Genomic DNA, 13,689 nt, shown 5'->3' with positions numbered 1-13,689 from the left:
TGGAATGGCAGTGGCACCCACCTGAGAGGTGCCAGAACTGAGTTCCTGTGAGTTTCGGCTGGAAAAAAGCCCTGATTATTATTATCAATGACATTTATATACAGTGGTGCCTCGCAAGACGAAATTAATTCGTTCCGCAAGTTTTTTCTTCTTGCGAGTTTTTCGTCTTGCGAAGCACGGTTTCCCATAGGAATGCATTGAAAATCAATTAATGCGTTCCTATGGAAACCGCTTGCCAGGCTGGCGGTGCGGAGAAGGGCTTTTCTCCCCACCCGCAAGCCTTCAGGACAGGTACGGGAACAGAGGGGAAGGGGCGCAGCGCTTCTCCTCTGTTCCCGGGGCTTGCGGTGGGAGGAGGGTTTTTCCTCCCCACCGCCAACATTCAGAACAGCATTCTGAATGTTGGTGGTGGGAAGGAAAACCCTCCTCCCACCGCAAATCTTCAGGACAGCCATCCGAAGGCTGGCGCGGGGAGAAGGTCTCTCCGCCCCACCGCCAGCCTTCGGAGCAGCCTTCCGAAGGCTGGCGGTGGGGCGGAGAGCCCTCCTCCCGCAGCCAGCCTTCGGAGCATCCTTCCGAAGGCTGGCGGCGGGAGGAGGGCTCTCCGCCCTACCGCCAGCCTTTGGAGGAGGTCCGAGGACAGTGGGGAAGACACACTGCGCTTCCCTGCTGTCCCGGAGATTTCCCTATGGGCTTTCGTCTTGCGAAGGAAGCCCATAGGGAAATTCGTTTTGCGAAGCGCCTCCAAATCGGAAAACCCTTTCGTCTAGCGGGTTTTCCGTCTTGCGAGGCGTTCGTCTTGCGGGGCACCACTGTACCACCTTTTTTCTTCCATGGATCTCAACGTGGCTAAAATGGTTCTCGTCCTCCCCATTACATCCTCACAACAACCCTGTGAGGTAGGTGAGGCTAAGAGATGGTGACTGACTCCAAGGTCACAGCCAGGGAGTTTCATGGCTGAGCGGGGATTCGAACCTTGCTCTCCCGGGTCCTGGTCCAACACTCTAACCAATACAGCGCGCTGGCTTTTCATACTGCCTTTGATTGTATTAGATTTCAGGATTAGATTAAAAGCACTGCAAAACACAGACATCTGCATTCCCTCAGTGTTTGGACCCACCCGCCACTGGGATGCGGCCCCTGGAAGGTTGCCCCCAAGAGAATGTGGCCCTCCGACCTAAAACGTTTCCCCACCACTGATGTACATCTACAGCTCCCCCAATCTTCCGTTCCCACAGCCCAAGCACTTCAAGCTTTTATCTGACAAATTGTTAATGCAGACAGATAGCCGAGAGGACTGTAGCTGGCTTCCCGCCAGGACGTAACAAGGAGAGCTTGAGGGAAATTCCTAAGAGGGGTCAGGGGAACCCTTCAAAGTAACTGTCTGGGCGGAGAAGCAGGGGGAGCGCTTCCATTACCAAGCTCTCTTTGCCAATGTTCAATCCTAACCTTCAGGTAGGGACGGTGACCGAAAGCCAGCACGGTCAGGCAGGCACTTGCTGAGGGCCCACGTCCCAGTCTCCCTTGCCTGGCCTCTGCAGAACAGCTTCTGCTGTGAGGAGGGCTCTCCAGTGGCCTGGCCAATGGCAGGCTTTCCAGGAGGAAGTCCCACCCACCCCAAGAATAGGGGGACATCCGGACCCTCCAAAACTCACCACTCTGTGTGCCTAGGTAACCTTATACAGTGGTACCTCGGGTTACAGATGCTTCAGGTTACAGACGCTTCAGGTTACAGACTCTGCTAACCCAGAAATAGTACCTCGGGTTAAGAACTTTGCTTCAGGATGAGAACAGAAATTGCACAGCAGCAGCAGGAGGCCCCATTAGCTAAAGTGGTACCTCAGGTTAAGAACAGTTTCAGGTTAAGAACGGACCTCCGGAACGAATGAAGTTCTTAACCCGAGGTACCACTGTACAGCATTCCTGCAACTCCCAGGGTACTGGGACTCTCCGACCCGACTTTCTGCCAGGATTACCATTATCCACTGGCTGTTTTTAAACCAGAGCAGCAAGAGTAGTTAAGGCGGTGCCCTCTGGACACTGCTGGACTACAACTCCCATCAGCCCCTGCACTAGCATGTTCAGAGGTTATGGGAGGTGTAATCCAACAACTTTGGAGGCTGCAGGTTCCCCATCTCTGGCCTACCCTGACTGGCAGCTGCTCTCTGGGAACTCTTTCCCGGCCCTACCATTGCTCAATCTGGACCAGTGTTCTCTATGCTGACTGGCAGCAGCTCTCTGGGGATTCAGGCGGAGGACATCCCTAGCCCTGCCTGGAGAGGCGGACTGGGGATTCAACATGGGACCTTCTGCACGCCTGGCAGATGCTCTTCCACTGAGCCAAGGCCCGCCCACCCACGGGATGCTTCTTCAGCTTAACGTGCAACTGCTCCTGGCCTATAGGCTTCATCATATGGCAGCTAATCAATTTATTAAATAGCAATACAGATCTTTCCATTTGGGATGGGGGGGGGGAACCAGACATCGCAGAGGGTTAAAGTGCCTACCCGGCAAAGGTCCTCGGCGGTGACAGAAAGCGAAGCGCTCTTTCGAGAGGCCAGGCCACACTCCGTTAGCACCTCATTTGCTGGGAATTGGATGCCTCTGCCTAATAATAAATTATAACTCCACGTGAAAAGCAAGAAAATAAAAAAATGGAGAGTGGGGCGAAATTAGCATGCAAAGAATTAATGGCGTCCCTGGAATGGCTTGGCCAGCTTACAGAATATAAAAGTGAATAAATCAGCTAACAGCAATAGGAGCTGTCGGGGCCCCGTGAAGATAATGGCAATTAAATGTCTATTCCATAAAGACAAGAACATCAGTCTTTACAGGGCGGGCAAAAAAAAAATCCCCAGTAAATCATTTGCTTTGTAAGGGTGCCTAATAATTCACTTATTTTGAAGTTTTGAAAGGTTACAACATTTAGGGCTTTTTAGTTTTAGGAAAGAAAGGAGAACAAAGGGGGACGTGATAAGAGGTGCATAAGATTATACATGGCTGGGGAGAGAAAGTGGCCAGGGAGTGGCTTGGAGCCACTGTGTAAAGCAACTGCACCGCCTGCTGGCAGCTGGAGAAACAGCAGCATAAAAAGGCGCTTCAATAAACTTCAGCGTGGTGCAATTAGCACACACATTGCCCAGAGAAAACTCCTGAAGGAGTTCTGCCGCTGAAGCTAACTAGGTCCTGCCACTTAAAAGCTGCCTGGATTGAAAACCACAGGTAAGATTGCTTGCAGTCTCTGGAAGAAGCAGACAGGTTTATAAGTGTAACAAATATAAATCTAGGACATCCAGTTTTAAGTTCTGTCAAAGGTTTAGACAAAAGCAAGGCCATTTGCTTGAAATTAGGTGAGGGGAAATCCAGGGGGGGGGCTCATAGAAAGTAAAGGCAATTGTGGGGAAGGGCCCCCCAAAATTCTTCAAAAAGTATTTGTTAGCTCTGCTATTTGGGTGGGTAGGTGGGTGGGTGGGTGAGAGAGAGAGAGAGGTCAGCTGTCATTTCCCTTCTTCTCCTTCACTCCAAAATAGCACTGTAAGCATCAGAGCTAATATTTGGTTTAAAAAGCAGGGGTCACCAACAGTATCTCTACAAAACATTTGGAATAATTTTGACATGCACATAAGCCTCTGAAAAATTGCTGAAATATCCCACCCCACCTGCTCCAAATCAGTAGCTCTGAACAGGATGGTTAACTGCAGGGAAGGAGCCTTTTTGCTCAGCCCTACCGTCTGTCCTTTGGCTCTCGGGTACCACAAATCTTTTCAACGCAACTTCCGGGGCATTTTCTCCGCTGTGGTCACAGGGCAAACAGTGGTCTCCGATTCCGCTGTCAGCCCGCAGCCTCCCCTCCTCGGTGTTCCACTGGTGGAACCGGAGTCTCTCCTTGCTGCTGGTGCTCCAGAAGGCATCCTTGATGCTCTCCCCATCGCTCTCCGATGTCCATTCACCAAGACGATACTGGGGCGGAAGGCCAAGCTGCCCGGAAGCCGCTTGCCTCGCCATCTGTTTCACTTCCGCTGGGGAGGACAAGGCGGGGGAGCCCACTGTGATTTGCTTTTTCCATTTTCAGAAGGACTTTGTAGGAGGAGATAAGGGGAACTGTAGAGCATACGTTTGGCACACACCGGTGCCCTAGGCTCAAATGATCAGCAAGATGGGGCAGGCTCTTGTCTCCAAGATAAAAGATGCTTGTGTCTTTTGACATGTCTTGGAATGGGGGTGGTGGGTTGGCTGGGAGAGGGGGGGTGAGTTGGAGAATCTCAGCCTCATTTGCAGGGAGAGGAGATAGTCTTCAACGCTCTTGCTTTAAAATGAACTGCTAATGGTTGAAACGTCAAGGTCATGTAAACTGTTTATAGAACAGTTAAGTCAAAAAATAAAAATCTCTATAAATTTTGCTAAATAAATTGCAGCGTTATTATGTTTTAAAGCTATTGTGCTATGAATTATTTTTAATGGTCTGCTTTCCACGAACAGCTTTCAGCACACAATGTACTTGCAGAAAGTGCAGATTGACAAATGAACCAGATTATGACTATGACTAGATATGCCCCGTGGAGAGTGATTTAAAGTGCTCTTCCTACTCTTGGTTTCTCTCCTGCTGATGTGTTCCTCCCACTGAGGCTTACTACCGGCTCAGGAGGAGAGAAAAGGATTTTGTGTCCCTAAGTGCAGCAAGCAGGAGAGCACTGCTTCGAATTATGGGGGGGAGGAAGGGAAGCGCTTAATATCCAGGGGTGAAGGAAGCTCTCCCCCCACCCACCCCCGCCAGAGTTATGTTCTGGTTCTTGGCTTTATTATCCCGTTCTTTGTTTGATGCTGCCACCCAGTGGCCAATGCGACAACAGAAAAGGAAAGAGATCTCATCAGGACTCCTTGAAATGCATTCATACCTCCAAAGTCACCCAGGGTGGTGGTTTCTGGCAAGCACCACCTCACCTTCTGATTGTAAAATGCACTTGGGGACATAACTAGACATTAACTACACTGGTCCTTGGGTGGGTGTGGGCATGCTGTAAGCACCCAGAAAGTGGGCCTTCAGCCTTGTTCCTCCCAGCTAGACTCTGGCACTTGCACTAAGCCGGTGCTGAAGCAACACTCAACAACAGAGTTGCTGTCCGTGGTCCTGAATCTATCACTCCTGAATGTATTGTCTGTTACTGTCCATGGTCCTGGCCTCCATCCAGCCCAGGCAGCCTTGACAGACAACCACCTTGTCTGTCACCAAGAAGCGATTAAAGCCCAAAGATCACTGTTGATCCAAAGAGGATCCTAGGAAGCAGTCAGTCTGAAAAACACCACCACAGCAAGCAATGTTGCCCTTGGAATTCAAATCCCCTCTCGCTAGGTGGTGCCGCAGGCAGTCACTGTTGCTCAGCCTCACCTACCCGACAGGGTTGCCCGCAATGCCATGACTGGGACAAGATACAGGATATATACTGGTCCTGAAAGAACCTTTTCCAGCCTGGTGGATGCATTTCCTCGCAGACAACCTTCTGGAGGATCTGCAGGCCAGTGGTGGGTGGAGCCAGAAGCAAGAAGTGGGTGAAACAATGGACATGACTTTTACATTTGTACAGGATGCTACATACCAGCTACACAAAAGGTAGAGGATTTTACACACACACGTCTTTCCACCCTCTATTTCTTTTTATTTAAACAATTTATATACCACTTAACTACAAAATCTCCATGTAGTGTACAGAAAAGTTTTTTTAAAAAAATAGACCAAAACCATAAAATCAGACTTCAGTTGAAATGCCTGCTGGAATGAAAAAAATAATAATTCAGTAGGTGTTGGAAGTTCAACAGGGAAGGGTAAACATTTTCATTCTTCAAGAGGATGTATTCAAGCCAGGCAAAAGCACTTGCAGAGGACAGCAAAGGGATGTTGCCTGGGGAGAAGGACGTGGCCTGGAAACAGCCCCGAGAGCCAGGCTGAGTGGCACGGGGGCCACATTCAACCCATGGGCTTGATGCTTCCCAGGAGACCTATGGATTGCATGACTCCAATGAAATAAAACACAATACTCACTTGTCCATTCAGACTGTGCCATCCTCCTCTCCTCCCTCCTCACACTATCGTCATAAATTTCAGGTGTTGATTTTGAGACGAACCTGCAAGAAACACATTGGAATATGGGTGGAGATCATCTTCTGAGGCCCTTCTTCGTGTGCCTCCTCCATGAGAGGTCCAGAGGGCGGCAACACGAGAACAGGGCTTTTTCTGTGGTGCCTCCCCATTTGTGGAATGCTCTCTCCAGGGAAACTCGCCTGGTGCCTTCATTAAACACCTTTAGGCTCCAGGGAAAAATGTTCAAGCCTCTGGTTGACTGATATTCAAGGCCCTTTTAAAATGTGTTTTGGTGGAGTGAGGACAGGGGGGTTATTGAGTTGTTCTTGTTCTTATTTTTATTTTGATTATGTATTCTGTGTTTTTATATCATGATTTTATCCTGTGAGTATATTTATACCCTGCGAGTATAGGATGGTATACAAATTTAAGTTTAATAATAATAATAATAATGTTCCTATATTATCACCATTTATTAAATTTATACCCCTCCTTGCCTTGTAACAGCAAAAAGGCGTATTGGAAACACAAAGCCTGATTGCAAGCTGACTGTGAACAGATACAGACTCCATGGGTTCAAAATCAGCCTCCCAAAATATTACCTCTTCTCTCCCCCACCACACGCACTCGCTCTGTTTAACATACAGCCTGACAAAGAGTTATCGTGATGCTTTTGTTGGGCTACTGAAGGTATCGCCCTAGCATGGATTTTTTTGAGTTGAGCTGGGATAGTCGGATGACACTGCAATGCACTCTATGCAGGGCTGTCCTTGAAGACAACTTGGAAACTTCCATCGGTCCAAAATGAAGCAGCCGAATTACTGGCTGCGGTTCTGATTAGATCTCACATAAGCACTGCTTTAGAGGAGCTGCGTCAGTCGCCAGTTCATTTCCAGGCCCGGATCAAGGTGCCCACGTCAGTGCTTAAAGCCTAAATGACTTACACCCCAAATATCTGAAAGCCTGCCTCTTTCCTTACAGAGCTTTTCAGATGTTAAGTTCAGCAGAGGGGGCTCTTGGTAATCTGGGGAGGGGGCTGGGAGAAGGCACTATTTGTGGCGGCTCCCAAGCTGTGGAACCCCTTCCCTCCCCACGGAGGCATGCCTGGCATATTTCACTAAACAGATTCTGCCAAAGGCTGAGGCTTACCCAGGGCTTCCAACTCCTGAGGTGCATATTCTTAGGCATTCTTGTGATCGCATTTTGTTTTGAACGGTTTTTAACGTTGCATTTTAAATTGCTGAGACCCGCCCTGGGACCTTAGGGTGGGCAATATACCAAATTCATCACAGTCATCTACAGGATTGGAGGCAGTGTGGCCGGGGAGCAGCAGCACTCACCCATCTGAAAATCTGTTCCCATCGTCCACTGCAGAGAGGTTCCCTCTCCACAACTGCGGGCTCATGTTCCTCTTCCTCCGGATGGTGACGCCTGGGTGAAAAAGCTGAAAAATCACTCCAGTCAATCATAACTGAGTGGGGATTCAGGCAGGCATTTATGAGTTATGCAGTTAACCAGGGGGCAAGACAGGCTGTATATTTAGCGGCTGACTGCTTAATTTCCCAAACGTGAGGAAGGGGTGGGTATTTGCCAATAGCTTTTAATGAGAATTGAGAGTATGCCCTACAGTGGCCTGAGGGGGTGTGGCCTTGGGAACGTCCCAAGGGACAGACAGAGAGGCCTGGGGGGCCATATTCAGCTCCCGGGGCTGAGGCCACACAACCCTCCTCCTAACTCCATGGCCAATATCAGTGCCTAGCAAATGTCCTTCCAGCAAGTCACAATCTGCACCGATAGCTCAGTTGGTCAGAGTGTGGTGCTGATAACACCAAAGTTGCAGGTTTGATCCCCGTATGGGACAGCTGCCTATGACAGAGCCGAATTACCAAATAGGCAGAGTAAGCACCGGCTTATAGGCCCCATGCCTTTTAGGGGCCTCAACAACGGATCAAAATCAATACTGTTTTGTTTTGTGTAATGTAATTGGTTTTTAAAAATTGTTGGTTGGTAAAATAAAAAAGTGTATTGGGAGATAATTTGCAAGCCAGCCCCCCCACCCCCAATTTAGACTGCCTAGGGGCCTCCGCAGGGTTTAATCCAGCACTGCTGCAGGGGGTCAGACTGGAGGATCCTCAGGGTCCCTTCCAAGTCCACAGTTCTATGAATCTATGAACAAGGAAATCTGCCTTGTTACTAGCTTAGTACTGTCTACACCAGGGGTCAGCAAACTTTTCCAGCAGGGGGCCAGTCCACTGTCCCTCAGACCTTGTGGGGGGCTGGACTATATGGGGGGGGGGGAATGAACGAATTCCTATGCCCCACAAATAACCCAGAGATGCATTTTAAATAAAAGCACACATCCTACTCATGTAAAAACACCAGGCAGGCCCCACAAATAACCCAGAGATGCATTTTAAGTAAAAGGACACATTCCACTAACGTAAAAACATGCTGATTCCCAGACTGTCCACGGGCCGGATTTAGAAGGCGATTGGGCCGGATTTGGCCCCCGGGCCTTAGTTTGCCTACCCATGGTCTACACTGACTCTCCAGGCAGGAGGCCCAACTGAGGACACCTGAGATTGCTCCTGGAACCCCCTGCATGCAAAGCACATGCTTTATCACTTTAGTAGAGTAAGATTCTAGCCCTCATGGTTCTGAATAACGGGTTAAAAAAAGAACACAGAAAGCTGCCTTATACAGAGTCAGACCACCTAGCTCAGTGCTGCCTGCTCTGACTGGCAGCAGCTCTTCAGGATTTCAGACGTAAGTCTTTCTGCAGCCCTACCAGGAGAAGTTAGGGATTGAAGCTGGGACCTTCTGCATGCAAGACAACTGCTCTACCCCCCCCCCAGCTACAGCCCCTCCCTTTACCGCTCTCTCACACCTGATAGTTGGGCTCCACTTCCCCTCTGCTCCAGGGGTTTTGGGGCGCCTCCAATCCGCAGTCGCTCCAGCAGGTGGTGTCCTGGCTCCTGCGCTCTGGCTCCATGGGCTGGAAGGGCTGAATCACCAGAGGCCGCTGCATGGCCATGACACGCAGCGGCGGAGGGACGTAGTTCACAGACGGAGGGCCCACCGCTTTCCAGAGGAAGGCGCTGGGTCTGCTGCAGGGCGCCCTGAGGTTTCCAAAAGCGGCGCCCTCGTCCTTCTCCCAGTATTCTCGGACGATGGGGTTCAGGGCAACAGCGCATGGCTGGGGCTGGGGCTTTCTGAAGCTCTCCAGCTGGTCCAGCTTCTTTTCCGTCCGGCAGAGAGAGTCCCTCGCCTGCTGCAGCAGCGTCTGGGAGATCTTCAGGTTCAGGACGCACTTCCCAAAGTAGTGGCCCCCCTTCCAGGGGGTGTTCCGGCCCCGGGGGCTGGAGAACCTCACCATTTGCTGCACAGGGCAGGCCTGCGACATGTAGGTGACCTCTTCCCTGGTGTATTCCGACTCTGAATCGGAGGTGGCGCCCCCCTCGCTGCAGCTTGTCTGCCTGTCCTGAATTCTGGCTGGCAGGGGCGGCGAAAGGGCTTTAGCCCAATCCCCCGGGACGGTCCGAGGCTGCCTTGGGGATCCCTGGCCCGGTCCCGATGTTGTGTCCTCCTCCGTGCTGTCCCCGCACATCTCAGGGTAGCAGGTGTAGATCTCGTTGATTTCAAAGCTGCAGAGGCTCTCGTCCCTGTCGCTGGTGCCCCCCTGGACTTTGGGAGCCAAGAGGTGGCCGGACTGAGCGGCAGGGAGGGCAGGCTGAGACTGGTGGCCAGCGGCACCTTCAATTCTGGGAGCAGAAGCAGCACATCTCATCACGGTGAAGCTCCCGGCTGAAGAATCAAGAGCACAAGTCAGAATGGAGGGGCTAAGCTCTTAACAAGCACAGGACAGTGTTTTCTCTCCTCAAACATACAGACTTCCAAAGGGCCTCTCGGGATCCTGTGGCGTATTTCTGCCCCTTGTGCATGACGCCTGGACGCAAAGCCTTGCTCTGCATCAGGGATGTGGAAGCTGCTGCTCTCCACCTCACAGCGCTCCTGGCCGCTAGCCATGTTGGCTGGGGCTGATGGATAGCTCAGTCTGTAGAGCATGAGACTCAATCTCAATCCCATGGGTTCAAGCCCCACAGTGGGCAAAAAGATTCCTGCATTGCAGGGATTGGACTAGGGATGTCCAATCAGCAGATTGTGACCTAGCAGTAGATCCCCGGCTGATCCTGGTAGATCGTAGGATCCTTATCATGTGCAAAAAGTTATGGGGGGAAAGCTTAAAAATTCTGTGCAATCCTCGCCCAAAAAAGCTCAACCAACTCTGGGCACTTCCCTCCTTAAAAAAGATCAATAACTCTGGGCAATCCACCCACCCCACGCACGCTCCTCCTCCCTCCAATGACAATGGGTAGATCACTGCCAGTGCTTTACTGGGAGTAGATCACAGTCTCTTGGGAGTTGCACATGCCTGGACTAGATGACCCTCATGGTCCCTTCCAACTCTGAGCAGGGTCACTTCTATGAACATCATCTAGCAGGGCAGATGGTTGTTCCCCCATTCCTGGTATGTGTCTGGAGGGCCACAAACATACAGAAGAGACCAACCATAGCTCTGTACTACCTACACTGACGGGCAGCAGCTCTCCAGGATTTCAGGCCTAACTGGAGATGCAGCTGTGGACTGAGCCTGGGGCCTTCTGCATGCAAAGCAGGTGCCCTGCCACTTAGATGCAGCCCTTCCCGTTTGGCCCAGGAGGGAAACTGCCACCGGCAGCAAAGACACAAAAGGCCAGGCTTTGGCCCTTGCAGCAAAAGCAGAACTTACAAGGCAGACACGGGACACTCTGCTCCTCTTCTGGCTTCTCTTCTTCCTGCTCCTCTTCTGGCAACTCTTCTTCCACCTTGACCGAGACAGCGGAGGCGGACGGCAAGCAGATATTAATGTCAGCACGGGGTTCGGCCTTTGACGGGCCAGAACTGTCACCATGGCGGGTCCTACGAGACTCAAGCAAATCCTGCAGTGGCAAGGAGAATGGTGTTAGGACACCATTCTCTCCCTGAAACCAAATTAAGTTGCCATTGTTGGCACCTGTCTGTCTCAAGAGACAGTGGAGTGTGCCTCCAGGGGTAGAGTCAAACCTTTGTGTTAGGAACATTAAAGTGCACTCCCCAAGACACAAGCCTGGGGAGTGTGTATGGAGGTCCTAGCCTGCCCAGATGACAAGCCCGCCCCTCTCAGCCTCGCTGATGTGGTCCAAAGAAAAGCAGAGCAATACGTTTGGAACCACCTTGGCTGCAGGAGTTGCCGGAAGGAGGCGTACAAGGCATTATCCAACCATCTTAGCAACTCCTGATTTTTGTGGGTTTTACCCCTTAGCCTTATCTTCTCCCGAAATATCCTGCAAGGCAGCTGAGCTATAGGGTCAAAGTTTTCTCCCAGGTGAGCTACCACTTTTCAAGTGATCCATTGGTGGGGGGAGTTTGAGCACAGGCTCTACGGAGTTGAGAAGCAGCCTTACAAAAATAATGGGTTACAAAACACACTGGCGGACAGTTTTTAGCTAGCTAGCCAGCCACAGCTGGGTGCCCAGAGGTGGTTCAAATTTGCCAGAGGTGACCAGCAGTAAAGTTGTTTGCAAGCCCAGATTTGGGAGGCTCAATTGCTCTGGTTCACCTTCAGGTCATTCTTCAGGATGTATCGGATATCCTGCAGGTTCATGGTGCGTTGCTTCTGCCTGGACTCCAGCCCGGTCTTCACGATGTCGTAATAGGGCTTGGGCAGCCTGGCATCCGCTTCCAGCCACTGCCCCGAAACTATGAGATCCTTAACGTCTGGGCCCTTGAACCCATCCCAGGGGATGGTATCTGGAAGACACACAGACCACATGCATGCTCTGGTGTGGTGAAGGGGAGGAGCCTGTCTTATGGCAGAGGGCACGTCAAGAAATACACAATTAAAATTAAAACAGAATCAGAATTGTAGAGTTGGAAGGGACCTTCAGGATCATCTAGTAGTAGTAGAATTTCAGCAACAGCCTTGAAGGGGAGGCTGGGGCCAATCAGCTTGATGAAGACGGGAGGAGAGACTATTCCAAACAAGGTGCAGCAGCCAAGAAATGGGAATGGGGCAGGTCGAGAGCTTCAAAAAGCGAGCACACAAACTACAGTTGTAAAAGGGCAGCCAAAATGATCACGGGTGGAGCATTTGGGACTTCTCACTTTAGAGTAAGAGGCGACACAAGAGAAGTTTATAAAATTCTGCAAGGCATGGAGGATGCGAATAGAGAGGAGGTTTTCTCCCTCTCATAATGCCAGAACTTGTGCTCATCCAATGAATGTTGGAAGATTCAGGACAAATAAAAGGAAGTCCGTCTAGCGGATTGTTAAAACTATGGAACTCACTTCCGCAAGAAGCAGTTACAGCCCCCAACTTGGATGGCTTTAAAAGACTGGACAAATTCAGGGGAGGATAAAGCTATCAATGGCTAGCAGCCACAATGGCTCGGCTCTGCCTCCACGATCAGAGGCAGGGATGCTTCTCAATAGCAGGTGCTGGGAACCACAGGAGGGGAGAGCGCTCTTGTGCTTGGGTCTTGCCTGCGAATTTCACAGAGGTATCTGTCTGGCCGCTGTGAGAACAGGATGCTGGACTAGATGAGCCATTGGCACGATCCAGCAGGTTCTTACCTTGGTGAGGCTTAGCATCCCTCCCTCCATTTCTGTACCTGTTAGAGCCTCCTGCATCACTGCGCAGAAGCTGTAGATGTCAGACTTGGTGGTCGCAGTCCTCTGGAGGATTACTTCTGGAGAGCACCATTTGTACAACTGGGAAGGGATGGGCAGCCGCGTCAGGTCGCTGTGCTCTCCCCCATCCTTGCTACCAAAGACAGGAAACCAAGAGGCCCTCAGAACATGTGGTAAGGGGGAGAACATACATCCCAGAGGTGCTCAGCGTTATTTTAAAGCTGGGTAACCCGTGAAGGGTGGTGCTGTGGGCTAAACCACAGAGCCTAGGACTTGCCGATCAGAAGGTCTACGGCGTGTAGACTATTAACAACGAAACTGCAAAAAGGAAGATATATCAAGAAGCCCGAAACCGGGAGGGAAGGAGGTCTATATGTGTACATATGGGTGATATCAACAAGATGATGTAACTAAAGGATTGTAATGGAAATTTATATTATTTTACTTTGTTTATTTATGTTTGTTTTTGATTATGGTTTGTCTAATTAAAATCAATAAAAAAAGAAATGGGGGAAAAAAGAAGGTTGGCGGTTCGAATCCCCGCGATGGGGTGAGCTCCCGTTGCTCGGTCCCTGCTCCTGCCAACCTAGCAGTTCAAAAGCACAGCAGTGCAAGTAGATAAATAGGTACCTCTCCAGCGGGAAGGTAAATGGCATTTCCGTGCGCTGCTCTGGTTCGCTAGAAACAGCTTAGTCCTGCTGGCCACATGACCCGGAAGCTGTACGCCGGCTCCCTCAGCCAATAAAGCGAGATGAGCGCCGCAACCCCAGAGTCGGCCACGACTGGGCCTAATGGTCAGGGGTCCCTTTATCTTTAACACGTGAAAATGGGTGGGGGGGGGGGAGACAGTAGCTGCAAGAGAGCTCTCAAAGACCCACTTGTTTATGTGGGACATTACTGCAGTC

The 13,689-nt window shown here is 50.7% G+C and overlaps 1 protein-coding gene across 5 annotated transcripts in view; it reads right to left on the bottom strand.

The window, feature by feature from the left end:
- Positions 1 to 13,689, bottom strand: part of TEX14 (testis expressed 14, intercellular bridge forming factor) — a 57,563-nt gene that overhangs the window by 18,261 nt on the left and 25,613 nt on the right. For all 5 annotated transcript variants that reach the window (XM_083479742.1, XM_083479740.1, XM_083479741.1 and 2 more), the window contains exons 11-18: positions 12,766 to 12,917; positions 11,715 to 11,905; positions 10,866 to 11,055; positions 8,964 to 9,880; positions 7,417 to 7,520; positions 6,038 to 6,120; positions 3,729 to 4,019; positions 2,508 to 2,608 (exon numbers count right to left, since the gene is read on the bottom strand). In XM_083479742.1, coding sequence (XP_083335868.1) covers positions 2,508 to 2,608; positions 3,729 to 4,019; positions 6,038 to 6,120; positions 7,417 to 7,520; positions 8,964 to 9,880; positions 10,866 to 11,055; positions 11,715 to 11,905; positions 12,766 to 12,917 — 2,029 coding nt within the window. The remainder of the gene's footprint in view (positions 1 to 2,507; positions 2,609 to 3,728; positions 4,020 to 6,037; positions 6,121 to 7,416; positions 7,521 to 8,963; positions 9,881 to 10,865; positions 11,056 to 11,714; positions 11,906 to 12,765; positions 12,918 to 13,689) is intronic.

This window comes from Podarcis liolepis (assembly GCF_965112155.1).
Source record: "Podarcis liolepis genome assembly, chromosome: 16".
Taxonomy (NCBI): domain Eukaryota; kingdom Metazoa; phylum Chordata; class Lepidosauria; order Squamata; family Lacertidae; genus Podarcis; species Podarcis liolepis.
This window is presented reverse-complemented; position numbering and strand designations above follow the sequence as displayed.